This window comes from Notechis scutatus, chromosome 1 (assembly GCF_049901735.1).
Source record: "Notechis scutatus isolate UNSWTSFEM ecotype Mainland chromosome 1, rNotScu1.2, whole genome shotgun sequence".
Lineage (NCBI taxonomy): Eukaryota > Metazoa > Chordata > Lepidosauria > Squamata > Elapidae > Notechis > Notechis scutatus.
In genome coordinates, this window is record NC_142009.1 from 298780898 (window position 1) to 298797598 (window position 16701).

At 36.9% G+C, this 16701-nt stretch overlaps 1 protein-coding gene across 4 annotated transcripts in view; it reads right to left on the bottom strand.

The window, feature by feature from the left end:
- Positions 1–1980: 1980 nt before the first annotated feature.
- GALC (galactosylceramidase) overlaps positions 1981–16701 on the bottom strand; it is a 40378-nt gene continuing 25657 nt past the window's right edge. For 2 of the 4 annotated variants that reach the window (XM_026679153.2, XM_087952042.1), the window contains 11 exons: positions 15705–15835; positions 13550–13705; positions 12818–12942; positions 11788–11915; positions 10085–10174; positions 8312–8401; positions 6896–7040; positions 6094–6274; positions 4497–4657; positions 3734–3810; positions 1981–2406 (listed from right to left, as the gene is read on the bottom strand). In XM_026679153.2, coding sequence (XP_026534938.1) covers positions 2263–2406; positions 3734–3810; positions 4497–4657; positions 6094–6274; positions 6896–7040; positions 8312–8401; positions 10085–10174; positions 11788–11915; positions 12818–12942; positions 13550–13705; positions 15705–15835 — 1428 coding nt within the window. In that variant the 3' untranslated portion in view covers positions 1981–2262. The remainder of the gene's footprint in view (positions 2407–3733; positions 3811–4496; positions 4658–6093; positions 6275–6895; positions 7041–8311; positions 8402–10084; positions 10175–11787; positions 11916–12817; positions 12943–13549; positions 13706–15704; positions 15836–16701) is intronic. The other 2 variants (XM_087952043.1, XM_026679154.2) reach the window with 1 other exon arrangement.

A 16701-nucleotide genomic window follows, 5' to 3' on the forward strand; every position in this document is an offset into this window, starting at 1 on the left:
GAACAGACAAACAGTCATAATTCTGTCCTGTAAACCAATATATTATCAACTGTAATATCTTCTCTCAGAAGTCTCTTTGAACTAGAAGAGACAGATATTGTGTGTCACTTAACAAATATATTTTGTAATGCTATCTAGAGTACAAACACAATTTTATCAGAATCAATTTTCAAAGTAGCATATCCAGTTAGTTTTTACTGAATATCATGACATTGCCTAGAATAAAATAAAAAGAGACACAAAATTGAACTATTTTTTGTAAAGCCAGCAATCCATAACACTAGCAGAAACAGGAACATATTAGGATTTCTTCAATGGTAGATAAAAGATGAGAAAACATAAAACAAGATTCAGGTGTACAATCCATATAATTTGCAACAGCACTGCAAAGGTTTCTGATTATCAATAGTAACAAGCAAAAAACAAAAAACAAATCTACAACTACAATCCATTCTGGCATAACTTGTCTTATATAGATTATTCATCTCTCGGCTTCATTTGTCAAAATATAAACATGAACTGATCGACGTTGTTCAGAATCTTACATACTTCTGTTGAGCAGTTTTACAATTCTGTGTTAATATTTTTCCCCAACTATAATTATTCAATATACCTTTGCAATTATATATTCAGAGAGAACTATTTGCTCTGCCCTATAAACTGCCAGTTTGTATTAATTTTATTCTCCACTATTTTGTATTTGCCACTTATCCTGTACACTTCAAAATAGTAAGTAATAAAATAAATAGAAACTAGTTAACTAATAAAAGATCAATAAATAAGCAAATTATTTTACCCTTCAATATTACATTTCACCAAAAAGCATAAAGGAACACTGGCATTTGTAAGCTAATATATGTGAAATATTATTTTTATGCATGCCTTCTTATTCATGAAAGCTAGGGCCTTGATATGTACATCATCCACAGACACTGATGCTTGTTCAGCTCTTTAGGTTATAAATTTCACAATTTTACTGCTTGTAATGTCCTTGTGCAGTAGTACCTTCGTATATATACTGGCCTGCAGACATGAGGTAAAATAAGACCTCCTGAATGTTCATCACCTACAGGTAGTCCTCGACTTACAACATAAATGAGCCTGGAATTATGGTGGTAAGTCGTGTCAGTTGTTAATCGGATCACCATGTGACAGTGCCCAATTTTATGTCCTTCTTTGTGGCAGTTGTTAAATAAATGCCACGATTAAGCAAATCTGCTTTCACCAATGGATATTTTTTTGCCAGAAACCAGAAGTAAAAGCCAGAAACCAGAAAAAATACTAAAAATCACTGCCACATGACCACCAAATGCTGAAAATAGCCATAAATCCAAGGCAGTTGTCAAGACCCCAAAATATGATAATGTGACACATTTTGGAGGTGATGCAGCCATCAGAACTGCAAGAACAAGTCGTAAGTAGCTCCAGAGAAGTCCATCATAATTTTGAACTTCACTAAGGACCACCTCTACACATTTTTCCCCTTCAATGTATCTAGTCAAACACAAAAAAAGAAAACTATAAAGCTATCTGGGTTATTGGGTTACCAACCTAAGAGGTAGTTTAAAAGAAAGCACTTCACAAATAAGCCAGCCAGTCATAAGCTGACTATTTTTTTTCTTCATTATAATTAGATAAGTGTATTAAGACATTAGAAAACCAGGAGTAAAATCTCATGTCCTAATAGAAGATATATAAATCCACTGGAATCCTTATTCCATCATTCCATGTTTCATAACAGATATGAGGCATCCCATCTGATTGCAAGGTGAATTTTACACGCACACAAATGGACGGTCTCCCCCCCCCCCCCCCCCCCCCCCCCCCCCCCCCCCCCCCCCCCCCCCCCCCCCCCCCCCCCCCCCCCCCCCCCCCCCCCCCCCCCCCCCCCCCCCCCCCCCCCCCCCCCCCCCCCCCCCCCCCCCCCCCCCCCCCCCCCCCCCCCCCCCCCCCCCCCCCCCCCCCCCCCCCCAGTTCAGACCACCCAGAAATATTGAAAGTAGAAATTCTACCTAATTGTAACAGCTTAATTTCTATCAGTTAAAGAGATATGACTGCATTACATTCCCATTTATAGCTTGCACAAAAATGTTTTAACAAAGATTTGATTTTAACATGGAAAAGAAGCAATTTGTAATCAGGAGAACATTGAACATATATTAATATTAGCAGGAAACAATCAAAAATCTCCAGTAGCATAATTAACTGTTAAATTAAGGTTTGACTGGCCACACTCAGAATTGACAATGTATGATTGAAACCTCAGCTGGCCTCAACGTGAAAATTATCAAATTGTGTCAGTTCAAAAGAATGAGTCCCAATAGCTGCCCAGCCATTCTCTGGACTGTGTGTGGTGACGTTCTCCCACAGAGGATAGCCATTCAACATGCCAGAGATATTGGATCCCTGTCAAAGAGAAGGGAAAAGTACAAATTTGTGTTCAGAACTCAGTATTGTTTTCAGTATAATGATGAAGCATATCATAAAGCAGAAAATAAATCTTTCTAAACTATTTGGAAAATATTTGCCCACAAGGCAAATGCTAGCTCTTCCATTTTGAGGGAGATCTGCATTGCAAGCTCTCCACTGACAATAAATTCACAAAATACGTACACTGGATTGAAACCAGAAAACAAATAATTTCCACATTCTGTAACCAAAGGTCACCCCTCCCGCTGACCTTTATTTGCACCATGCAGACCTGTCCACAATCTGGATACTCTACAGAGATAGGGAGTTCAATTCTCAGAATTCCCCAGTCAGCCTGACCATTTCTGGAAGTTAGAATATTAGAACTGGGGAATGGGAAGGGGACAGTTAGGCATTTTTGGCTACCGCTGCACACTGCTGGCTAACCCATTTACCCCCAAAAAAAAAAAAAAAAAAAAAAAAAAAAAAAAAAAAAAAAAAAAAAAAAAAAAACAAACCCAACCCCAAACCCCCCCCCCCCAAACAACCCCAACCCCCCCCCCCCCAACCCACCCCAAACACACCCCCCCCCCCCCCCCCCCCCCCCCCCCCCCCCAACCCCCCCCCCACCCCCCCCCCCCCCCCACCCCCCAAAACCCCCACCCACCCCCCCCAAACCCCCCCCAAACCCCACCCCCACAACCCCCAAACCCAAAAAAAACCACCCCCCCCCCCCCCCCCCCCCCCCCCCCCCCCCCCCCCACCCCCCCCCCAAACCCCCCCCCCCCCCCCCCCCCCCCCCATATTTAGCTGATTGTCCACTAAGACTCCAAGATCCCTCTCACAGTTATTGCTATTGAGCCTGGTTCACCCAGTCTATATGTGTACTTTTGGTTTTTCTTGCCTAAGTGTAGGACTTTACTTTTCTCTACACTGAATTTCATTTTGTTAGATAGTGTTCAAGTCTATCAACACTCATCTGGATCTTAACCGTATGTTTTAAACTCCAGATTTTAGAAGTGATAGGAAAATACATAACTACAACTGCATTCCAAGGAATGACTTGTAGATTAAAATCTGAACTCAGGAAGGGCAAATCTCAGAAAATATGTGGATAGACAGGTTTTAACCTGCTGGGATATTCTTGTACTAATCTCTAAGAGGGTATTCTTGAACAAAGGAACTCTCTCAGCATGATACTACTGAATTGCAGCTTGTCAGGTAGTTGAATTTTAATACCTGTGGCTTAATGAGACAGCAGGCCTTTATTCCTCTTTAGGAGTTAATCAGCTTACCAGTATTTGGATAGCACTTCAATGCTTACCTTGAGAATCAGAGTGAGTGTATGCCATCTGTTTGCTTGCACACCAGATAACCCTTTCATCAAGATTTCATTACCAGCTATAAAACAGTAACATTTTTAAATGCTTTCTCTATACAGAAAGTGAATTGAAATTATGTGCCACACAAACTCTAAATCTGAACAAAATTAAATTAAATTAAATTAAATTAAAAGCATACAAGAATACAATATAATTAGTATATTATATTCAAATTCAGCGATACATTTTAAAATAAGCTAAGGATAAAAGATAGTTTTCAATATTGTAATTTATTTGGTGGTGTACTGTATGTGATACAGTTCACATTTTGATTGCATTTTCAGTTTTGAATATTTAAAAAATGCTCCAACTTCTATCCTTTTTTATGATTTAACTTTTACTAGTTTATCCAGGTATAAAATACAAAGAATAAAAAAACATGGAAAAGTAAGAATAAGGGAGGGAAAAAGAAGGGATATAGTGTAATGGGAGAAAAAAGAAGAAGAAGGTACCAACTTCTGATTCTCTTTAGAATAGTAGAAGGTAACAATATTACAACCACAACCTTTTGCTTTTACACAGCAATATGTACAACTTCTACCCTTTTGATTGCTTCCTAACATCTGAAGACAGTTGGGTAAGATTCTGAAATAGTTAACATGAAAGATTTTCAGGACAGTTATCAAGCCTCTGAGAATAGAGGGTAATCCACCTATCTAACACTCTCCCCCATCATACTGCAAAAGTTAAAAAGTAAGAACCCACCGAGATCTCCTGTGACTTGATATGTACCATCAGGAAAAACCCAGAAAAAAATCCCTTTGGCAGATGCAACATATATGCCAGCTTTGCTAATTCTTCCTGCAATGAATGCTCCTCCTTTATTTGATTCTATATAAATATCACAGGTTATTATGAAATTTACCCTGCAAGAATAAATGGAAGATGGTTAAACATTGGGACTGGGTTTTGGGGGAATGGATACTAATTGTCTTAATGTTTGAATAGTCTTTTCTCTTGCTTATTTTGAAATCAGAATTTGTAACAACATAAGGGTGATCCAGTTCATATACTGTAATTATAATAAGTCAGGGCAATGCTATTTTCTTCCTGCTTCTCCCCTTAATATCTAAAATAATATTCTAAATATAATAATGCTTTATTTAGGACTAAAGGTTATTCCATATAAGACTTCCCAAATGGGAACTGCTTCATCTTAGATTATTTTTAGCAAAGATGAAGTAAGACACATTGTAAATAAGATTAACAAATTTTGTGGAAGCCAGACAAAATTCACCTTCAAAACTTCCTAATATTTTATAAGATTTTAAAAGTTTGTTTCCGACAAAGAAATACTGCACCTAAAAACACCTCTGGGAATACCTCTAAGAGCAACAGAGATGCAACTATCAATCTTTTTAGGAAAACTGAATCTAAAAGGATAATTAACAATTTTACACAATGTTCCATTTCTCTGGCTACTATACTACTAGCTATATGGGCCTCCATTTTATTCCTAGGTACATTCTTTTCTAATTTAATATAGCTAAGGAAGAAACAATATCAAAGATGAGATCAAGGAAAAGAATTCTGCAATAGGGAAGAATGTTATATCAGAATGTTCTTTATAATTTATTTGTAAAGCATTCTGTAGATTCATTTTTAAAATTGAAGGGCCCCACAGTGTCTTAAAATGTAAGTTTATTTACAGCAATTTTGTTTCCAGAATTCAAGAGACCAAATAATTCATGCTTTGAAGTGTAAGTCATATCCTTGTAACAAGCCTACTTTTTAGAATACCATAGCTAGCTGGGATAATTTTTGTCATAGGAAATATGTTTTGGCAATGGCTTTACTCATCAGCTTCTCATTACACTCGTTACCACTAGGTGGCAGTCTTAAACATTTTGTAGCATAGGTTAACATAAACCTGAAAACACCTCAGATTAAGCAGAAATGGCATGTTCTGGGTCTTATCTACAAAGGAGTTCCATCTGATGGGACCCAGGAGACCTTTTTCTGATGTGACAGAATAGATTGGTTACAACCTCATTGGCCTTTAGGAAGTCCCTGAAGACGTTGCTATAAGACAAGGCTTTGATTGGTTAAAAAAAGGTTATTTGTTTTCATTATTTTACTTCATTTCTGTTGAGTTTGTCTTTGCTGTTTTAACTCATGAGATGAGATGCCCTAGCCTAGCCACATAAGTGAAATGAGGAGCTATGTAAAATGAATGAAATAAAGCTAAAATAAAGAATAACCACAATAAAGCAGACTATCAACAAAAGATTATCTGAAACTGTAAGTTCACTGCTATGCCCACGTTTCCTAATAAACTTCGGACTAAATATACACTACATACCACTTATAGCTGCCTATAATGCTGATTGTGTTCATTGCATCCATAACCCAGGTAATAGGTCTCTGAGTCACCACTTGTCGGAGGGTGAAGACATGCTCCCCTGGATCAGTAGCATTAATAAAATATTCAAACACTCCTGTTTGATCAGCAAAATATGGTGCTTCACTGAAAGGTGGGTTGCCTATTTGAAGAACATATTTTTTATTATTTCAATCCCTCACAGTCACAGGTGTTCATATTATACAAAAGTAGCCATTTCTTAGTTCCAAAGACTCCACATTGTAACTGTTTATTGTCATATGTACTGAAAAACTCATTTTACTGCCTTGTCATCTCTTCAATGTTATCAAGCTAAATGGGAAAAAAAGGCCACTAAGAACAGTCAACTGAAATCTGTATGTGATTGGGAACTCTAGTGGGCTCAGATCTCAGCGTTCACGTTTTTTTGCGATTTACACCAACTAAATGCTTTCAAAACTAAAACGCTGCAGAAAGAAGTTCAGTGAACAAGTGCATGGACTGCCCAATTTGCAGCAATAATCACCAAACAGAGCTAAATAGTTATCTATCATGGACAGTTTAATTTGGATCCCTGTCCAAACAAGGGATTAGACTTAAGATTGTCAATAGATTCTCCCAATGTATTGAATTCTATGTTTACCATTATAGGTTTCTGTTCCTCTACTACTGGGAATCCTAGAGAATTAATACTGTTGATGAAGCCCTATCCTTGGCAAAAATGACTAATAGCCTAGGATCATCAAATAAGGAATTCCGTCCAAATAGCTTTATGTTGACTTACGGATATTGAAATCATCTTTGTAAGTGGACGGAAAAGGTTGAGAAGGAGGAGGTTCTGAGGAAGAACTTTTATGGCCAGTTGTTAGAGTTGTCAAGGTATAGATCTCATCCAAGTCCAAGCTTAGCGTCAGTATTCCTTCAGAGATCTGCATAGCAAGAAGGAGAACAAGCAATCAATAGTAGCAGTACATACAGGGAGATCTTTCAAGGTATTGGAAAGGGCTCATTCTTGGCCCACTGGCAAGAATGAGAGACAATTTTGTCTAGCACTTAAGGTACCAAGCTAGAAACAAGGAGACAGTGAGTTCTAGTCCCACCTTATACATGAAAGCCAGCTAAGTGCCTTTGGGCCAGTCCCTCTATCTGCCCAATGTACCTCACAGGATTGTTGTTGTGGGCAAACTAAGAGGAAGAAGATATATACGGAGAGCTCTAAAGAAATGAGTTTTAGCTGCAAACTATCATTCCAAGTGCTTTACTACATTCCCAAATTAGCAATTTATTAGGGGAGTGTTAGGTATTATAGGTAGGCTAAAATTTTGCTTGTATACACCACCTGGAGTCTATTGGAGTTGGGCACCTGTAATCAATTTAAAATAAATAAGGCTTATAGTTTTAACATAAGGCATCAAACATATGTCATGAAACAGGAGCAAAAAAAAATATGAAGTCACATGCAACACAGGGGTATCAATGGAAGCTACAAATCTCCCAGGGATGGGATCCAACCGGTATAACTACCGGTTCTCTTGTTCTGCGTCTCGCGCACATGCGCAAGTTGCGCGAGTGCAATTTACAATCTGCTGAGCTGCCCAGACAGCTGAGCAGTGCTGCGTGCAAGTACGCAGTGGTTGGAAAAGCCCTTTTTTCCTACTTTTTTAACCGCAACTATGCCGCACAAAGCAGTTGAGGTTGACAAAACAGGAAATAAAGGGCAGGTAAGAGCCCAGGCAGGCGGGTGGGCCAAAACAGAACAACCGGTTCTACAGAGGTGGACAGAACCGATAGAATCCCACCCCTGAAATCTCCCATTCGATCCAAACTGCTATTTTTCTTCATCTGTAGATGGAGCTATGGCTATAGCACAATAACATGCTATACGATTGAAACAATGCTACAGCTCTGGGTGGGAGAGAGGAATTTAGAATTCTCATATTTCTTTCTAAATTTTAGTTGCCTCATTAAAAGCAGAAATATATTGCCTGCTATGACAAGATGCATGCATTTCAGACATGGGAACTTCATAATACTTTTCCTACTTAAACAGGGTTACTCTTTTGTTACAGAGGCAGCTTTGTAGAAGATGGCATGGGGGCAAATGCTCTTCCTTTGCACACCTTTAGTTGCTCAGATAGACTCTTAAAGGCAATATCCATCACCTGTATCATATTAACCCTTTAACTTATGGTATACTCACATTTTTAGCCCCAAATGACTGAAATAATGTAGAGTTGGCAGTAGAAAAATCAAGCTTGGAATACCACATCTGAAGAGATTTCAACTTGTTCTGGAGGAGAAAAAAATTATATTTCATTTTCTTGAGATACTTTATAGCCACTAACATAGATGGTTTTTATATTAGTCAAATGCATGGAGAAGACTAATAATATCTACTACTCAGGATGATTCAGTTTGGCATCAAGACTATTGTGACTCTAATTACTAGTTACTAAATGGAACATGAGCATGAACTTTGCTCATATCTTCTTTGTGGGCTCCCCACTGGTATCTTTTTAGCCACTGTGAGCCACTGGATATGATTGAATTGGCCTTTGGTCTAGCCACCACAGTTCTACTGTAGTGGCTTAGATATGAGGCAGTGGCACAGCAGCAGAAAATTAAAACAAAATAAAACACTAAACTAGCAAGTCAAAAGAACAATAATCTAAACACATTTTTATATAGATTGATAAATATCAGACTATTGAAATTATATAACTTTAATTTTTCAATGTTGTAATTCATTTTTTATGATGAATTGAATCTACTCCATATCGAATTGCATTCTCTAGTCTTGTCTCTCTCTTGATACAATGCTGACTCAAAATTGACAAAAGTTCCCAGAACCAACATTCAGTTTGAAATTGAACTATTCTTCCATGTGTAGATGACCAACTTTTTTGACATAATTCAAGAACAATAAATCCAAAGTTCTTCCAAGATTGAACATTTATACACATTTACACATTTCTGAAAGATAAGGATTAAGGATATCAATTTATTGTTAAATTAATTGCCTTTAAAAAGATTTGATTCACCATGGCTATAATATTTGACCAATAAGGAATTGCATAATTACCAACATTCCTTCAAATTCATTACTAATGCAGCTTATTAATATACCCAAACAATTTTTTTATTTAAAAAAACTTGGAATGCTAGAGCAAAGGAGTAAGCATAAATAACAAATATTTTAATGGTATTTATTGCCATTTAAAAACCCTTTTTCAGAATCTCAGAAATTTTAAAAGTATTATTATCTAACAATTAAGAGTATTATGAGTCCAGGACTTCCAAAAAAATGTATTGCTACCTATTTTAAAATAAGAAAAGAGAAACTTATACTATAATTATAATTACTATAATTGTCAAGATAAATAACACTCAAGCTGAGCCCACAATATTTATTCAGTATTGTTTCCATTTCAATGCATGACTAATAAATAGACTTAATAATACTATTTGAAATCAAAACAACAAAAACTATTATCATTTACTTCAAATTAAATTAAAATCTAGTTCATTTCTCTTCAATTCTGCTGCTAATGATTCCACTTAAATATTTTAAAACCCATTAGTAAGTGAATAGTTAATTTTTAATGGAAGGAACAAATATCCAGAATTCCCTATTCAACTTAAGTCTTTCTTGGAAATCTGAATTACATAGCAGAAATTAGGATAATCAGACCACAGGCAGGCAAAACATTGCAGTACCATGAATCTGAACTGCATCACGTTTATTTGTTCATGGACAACTTCTGACAACAGCCAATAAGACTCGGTGCATAGGAATGGAATTTGTCCCTCAATTAGTTATATGTAACATTCAACTACATAGCCACTTCAAAAATGCCAATCATTATAATTGCTATAGATAAACAAAACAAGCTATTGTCTGATCTTGTTTTGATCATCTATTCTCTAAGGCATCTGACAGAGTGATCGAGGTACATGTAGTTCAATTACTCACAAAGGATCCTTTCAAGTGGAAAACTGCCTTTTGGGGTGACACAACATAGGAAGGAAGTGGTGGCCTGATGCACTCTGAGTGGCTGTGATTCTAAAAATAAAGAATAAATTGCATAGATCAAACATCACCTCAAAATGTCATTCCTTTTATTTCTATCATCCAGACTGTACATGAAGTTGTTTATTTAGATAAAGACTGTGACCCACATAAAAGCATAATTAGCAAGTTCTGGAGAATCCTGAGGGTCACAAAGGTACACACACACACACACACACAAAATCTTTACCTTTTAAAAAAGTTACTTTAAAAACGTAATATATACATGCATATATATATATATATATATATATATATATATATATATATATATGTGTGCATGTATGTATATATATATATACACATGTGTGTATTGTATGTATGTATGTATGTATGTATGTATGTATGTATGTATGTATGTATGTATTTGTACAGTATGTATGTATGTATATTTTACTTTTTAAAAGTAATATATATTTTAAAGGTAGGGGAAAAAGAAAAGGATGGAGACAGAAATCTCAAGAATAGCTCAATGAGAACTGAGCTATGTTTGGTGACCATGAAATACTGACCACAGGAATCAGGGGCAAGGAGGTTTCCCCTCTGTCTCTTTGTCTCTCTCAAAAGGACAGTGTTCTGAAGAGGGTGTAAGCCATAATGCAATATTCTGCAATAATAATTCTGCTTGCAACTTATGTTTAGGATATCCCCATCAACTGTGGTAGTGACTGGGAGTGGGGAGATCCTGGGAACTAGGTTATTCTATCTGAATCAGGGAGTGGAAAATACAGCAATAACACACAGCAGGGGAAAAAAGTTATCCAGAAAAAAACCACCCCCACACAAAACATAATCAATAAAAACAGGCCAGGTTTGCATTGCTGAATCCTTAGAGCATAATGCAAGACCTTAAGATCGCAACTTGAAAATTGTTAAAAAAATATAATGAACAACAATCATAAGCTCCTTTTTTTTTAAACAAGTTTTATTAATTAATCATAAGCTCCTTATTATCTACTCAGTCTCTGAAAAAACTCCAGTTACAAAGATGTGGTTCAATATAAACAAATATAAATGTTTAATATAAATGAATAATGACTTTAGAATTACATGTCAAAATGTTGAAAAAAATCCTTTATACAGACTAAAGCAATAATTTATACTACAACCCTGTAAAATAAATCAATATAACATATCCCCAGGAAACAAATTGGCTTGTCTAAGACCGCTTCTCGAAACCCTATTAGAACTGAGACTCAAAGAAGGCACTTCTCATTCACTTCTCAGTCTTAGGAACTATATTAAACCAACTGAAAAAAACACTAGTACAATGCTCCTGATAAAGAAGCATTTATTTTCAAAATATATCAGCAGGTGGCAGCATTTGACTGATTTTGTGGGGGCTCAAAAACTAAACAGAGTTATTACTTGGATGGGAGAGTATCAGAGACTACTAGGGTTATAGACTATACTGAAGAAAGGCAACAGCAATTCATTTTTATATTGTTGCCATGAAAACTCCATGGACGCCATGGATTCATGAACTTAACAGGAGCCAAGAGCAACTCAAAGATACTATACTTCCATAGCATTTGTGCTGTTGTGCTTTTATAAACTGTATAGTGTGTGAAATCAATTCTACATTAGACTTTGCCGAATAACATTACCATTGTTTCAATGATGATGGTCAGATTGCCTAGCCCATCTGTCAGAGCCACAAAGCTTCCACCTTTTTCCAGATGTCCATCTACTTTCAGGTAATACCAGCCTGGTTGGGTGAACTGTGTTGTATGTGCTGTGTTAAAACAAAAAAGAGCACTGAAACCTGCTTCAATGAGAAGAAAAAATAATAAGATCAATACAAAATCACATGAAGAAAGGAGATAGTTCAATTGTCCTACAGGTAAGCAATCATCTCGCTCTGACTGCAGTACCTATACGTAATTACAACTCAAACAAAGGTCCAGGAATAACTTCTTATAGCAGATGGTTAATTCAGAAGAGCTCCTTCATAATATGCAGGATTATGAATGCAATACCAGTCTGCGACTCAATAAAACTACTGTGCTTTAGACTAATAGTTCACAGCCTGTGCTCTGTAGCTATTCTGGATTCTATTGCCTATATACTTTATATCCCAAACAGATCACAGATAATGTAAACTGGAGGGCTCCAGGCTAGGCTCCAGTCCTGATTGTCAACCTTCTGAATGAAAAAGTATTTTGAATGATGAAGCAATACAGTAAGAACAGCATTATGTTCTCATACAACTCACACTTTTTTCACAAAGTTATGAGCTTATCAAAATGTAAGCATTGAATTAGTACATCTAATAGTTTGAATTCAAAACCTGACTAAGTCAGAAATCTGTACATGGGAAACAGAGTGAAGCTACGACCTCAATTTCGATAAGACAAAATGTCTGAAATCATTTCAAATCAATAGTAGTCCGATGAAGCTACCCCCCATTAATGCAAAATCTTGCACATGTGTTGAAACAAAACTATTTTACTCCATGCACATTCTCTTATAATCTCTAGTAAGAAGCTATGTATTATTCATTTAGAAAGATTTGTTTTCTGCTATAGTCCAACAAAGTATTATGATTCAAAACAATAAATATTCAATATTCAATACTCAACAGCTCAACTTGCATTGGATAACTGGAAAAGCTTATGTCTAACTTTTAAAATGTACCTGTGATCCATATAGGAGAATTCACAGAGTAATGCCCACTCCATGGTTCTTGTGCTGTCATTAAACTACACCTTCCAAAGGGTAATTCTTCATAGTAACTAGCCACCAAATTCCAAGCAAGAGTGCTAAGAACAAGGAATAAGCAAAAGGAAGGAAAATTATATTCCACTATTCGTAAACCAAAATCTTCAAAGTGATTTTACAGAAGATACCAGCAATCATTAATAAAATCTCAATAAATAAGTATATGAATAAATGGAGAGATGGTTGCCAAAGGTGAAAATACTGGCACAGACTAAGCTTAGAGTGGTATTTATCTGCCTACCTTTTACTCTCTTCCGAAACTTTTCATTTGATGGCAATAGGGCAAAAATTGAAAGGAGGGGGCTTCACAGAGTTTTATACAATAAAGTGGCCAAGCAAACATCCACTATTTAATTCATCCCAAGAGCTGCTATATATTGATCGATCAAGCACAACATAAGTATTTACCATATTAAGAAACTCTCTAACGGGGAATTTCTGCAGAATAAATGTTCTTGTTATGAACAATTCAGCTGTGGGGGGTGGGAAATAATTGGTCCAAGTTTCATGCGCATAATGATTTAATTTGTTAAAACTATTGACCCAACTGTCACTGCCAAAAGAATTAAGCAAGGTTTTCACAATATTATAGATACATATTATTGTCATGAAATACCCTTTTATATCATCAGATATATCGATACATACGCAGTCATGTTCCCATTTACATAATTTTGATTCAGGATTCGAGCCCAGCAACTAGCACCCACTTCATTGTTGAAAGTACTGTAGTCTTCAGAAGACCAGAGTTTCTTTCGAGTTAATTGAGCATTTTTCACTGTTTCTGTCCCTGGGTAGTGAGCCCTAGACAGAGGGAAAAAGTATACGTTTTAACTCCAATGTAAATGCATTTGATTAAATAACATTCTAGAAAAGTATATACTGGAAGGCATGGCATCTTTTCTAATAATGGTATTTCCTCAGGGCTTCAATTGTTGATGATTATATGGAAAACTGCGATTCTTTCATCATCTTCAGTCTTCTTAGTGATCATATGTGAAAGGCATTCCCTCCTCCTCCTCAACTTTGGCAGGTCTTGCCTGGATTTCCCCTCCTTTGCTACAAAAGGATTTAAAGGCTCCTCAAACCAACAAACCAGAACAAAAATGGTTTTGCAGTGACAGTGTCTAGCCCATTTTAGGTTGATCAGACATCCATGTATTTTCCTAAAACCAAAAGCTAATTTTTAACAGCTAGAGCTGTCTTTCATCATCTTAGATGCCAGTCATTACACATCTCCATTACGTTCTCTCCAAGATCTCCTTTCCAGAGCATCTGATGAGTTTTAATCTTTCACTTTTAATGTCAGCAAAATAGTTATTCCTTTCTTTCTTTTTCTAAAGGGAATTAAATCATCCCTATTTTTATCTAATAGCTAGAAGGGGCACTTGGTTGATTTCTATGTAGATATGTAAACAGTCAGCAGGAAACCAGGGCTGAATGCGTACTAGTATAATGACCATGTACAAAAGACAGGTGGAGCAACTTTTACTCACTAGAGAGCCATTGAGGTGCTACCTCAGCATATGTCTACAGAGATTCTCAGTCATGCAGGTCATGGGTGCCCCAAAGGTGCTTTTCCAAAGTCAACTGGACTTCATTTTTTTCTTGAAGGTGTTTAGCTTCTCATCCAAGTAGCTACTTCAGTTCTGACTGAATGGTGGGGATTGGAAGGATTCATATTCTTTGCAGTCATATGATAAATCCTTCCATTCCCCACTATTCAATCAGAACTGAAGAAGTTTATTGGATAAGAAGTGAAATGTCTTCAAGGAAAAAAAGTCCAGTTTTGGACTACCTCAGCATACCATCTGAGTTGAAACTATATAATTGAAACTACATCTCCTATAAGATCTAGGCAACACTGCTCACAATTGTTGATTTAAGAAGATATGGTTTGAATATTTGGGAGATCCAAGGTTTCCCATCTCCTCTATATGGCAAAGAAGTCCGTTTCTATCTAAAATAAATAATCTGAACTGGGAAAACTCTTTTAATTTTTCCAGTAATTAAACTAATTTTGACGGGAAATAGTAGGCAAAAATATGTTTCCAGTTCTCTTTTCCAATTCCTTATTCCAATATTATGCATACGTTAAACCTCATGAATTCAGGTAAACCTTACTTAGTCTCCATTCATTCAGTGATTTGGAAATTATAATGGTGCTGTATGAAGGTCCTCTAAGTTCCAGCTGTTGCAGCATCCCTGTGGTTATGTGAACAAAATTCAGGAATTTGGCAACCAGCTCACACTTACAGCTGGTCACAACATCTTCACAGTCCTTATTTTAGAGTCCTGCTATTCTTAATAACCTACGGGCAACAAGAGTAAATGGGACTACCTGGATTGCTGTTGCAAAGCAATGGGATCACATAATGTTGCATGTTACGACCACATCATTTAGTGATGGCAATCCCAGTCCCAATTGCCATAGTAACTCCACACTACCTGCGTAAGAATCTCAAGGGAATAAGCAGCCTGGGTATTGCAGTGAAACAGAAGATGGAAAAAGAAAGTGAAAGCATTCCCTTGAACTTTCCTATGCAGAATTGCCAGTTTCTGACAACTACACTGAGTACCCCATGGACAAAAGGACAAGAAATCAAACATAAATTTAAAAAAAAAGATGATCAGGTATGTGGTCATATTTGCATATGTCATTTGACACTTTGAAAGTTCACCGGTCTAAAGATTGCAACTACTTAATATTCCAAGAAAGATTTTCCCCCCCAAAAGGTGATTCCTATCAGATGTAACCACAAGGGGTTATCAGGAAAGAATCAGTTTTGTAAAGATGCCCTACCCAATAACACTGATTGCTTCATGGAGCTCAGAGTCAGTGAGCATGAAAAAGGATATTGGTTCCCAGAGGTAATCGCTGGCTATGATCTGCACTCGATGAAGGTCTTGCTTATCCAAAGTGTACCTTAAAATCTTTTAAAATAAAGAGACAAGAAAAGTAGCATTTTATTCTTTTTTTAAATTTATTTATTAAATTTGTATGCCACCTATCTCTCTGCCAAGCAACTTTTTTCCCATCACTTTGAGAAATAAATATTTAAAAAGCCAAAATGTGCCGATTTTTTTTTTTTTTTGGCTGAATCTAGCTATAAAATAGACATTTCTCTCTCTATGGCAGGTACATAACTGTGAATAACAATAGCAATGGAACTTAGATTTATATACTGCTTCACAGTGCTTTAGGGCTCTCTCTAATTGGTTTACAGAATCAGCATACTGCCCGCAACAATCTGGGTCCTCATTTTACTGGTCTCGGAAGGATGGAAAGCTGAGTCAACCATGAGTTGGAGAGACTCGAACTGCCAAACTGTGGGCAGTCGGCAATCAGCAAAATTAGCCTGCAATACTGCATTCTAACTGCTGCACCACCACAGCTCTTGAAGTTACAATACCTGCAACCATTTGTCTGCCAAAGGGGAAAATAGAGAAAGATGCCACTCTCTTCAACAGATTGCTTCATTTCTAAAAGTTTTAAATGGACAAAGTTCATAATGTCGCTTTGGATAGTGAGATGGGTGGCATATAAATAAAATAAAATAAATAAATAAGCAAGTTCCATGGACAGGCTGGGGAAACAAAGAGGCAAGCCTCATTCCCCAAACAAAGGGGAATTTCCTGCAGCATCTTCTATAGCAGTGGTGGCTAACCTTTTTGGGCTCCTGTGCCAAAAACTGTGTGCATGCTTGCACGCATGAACTTGTGTGCCAGCACCCAAAAGGCAATGCGTGCACGCCCCCTGTGCATGTGTGCGCAATCCCCCCAGCTCCCCCAATCCCCTC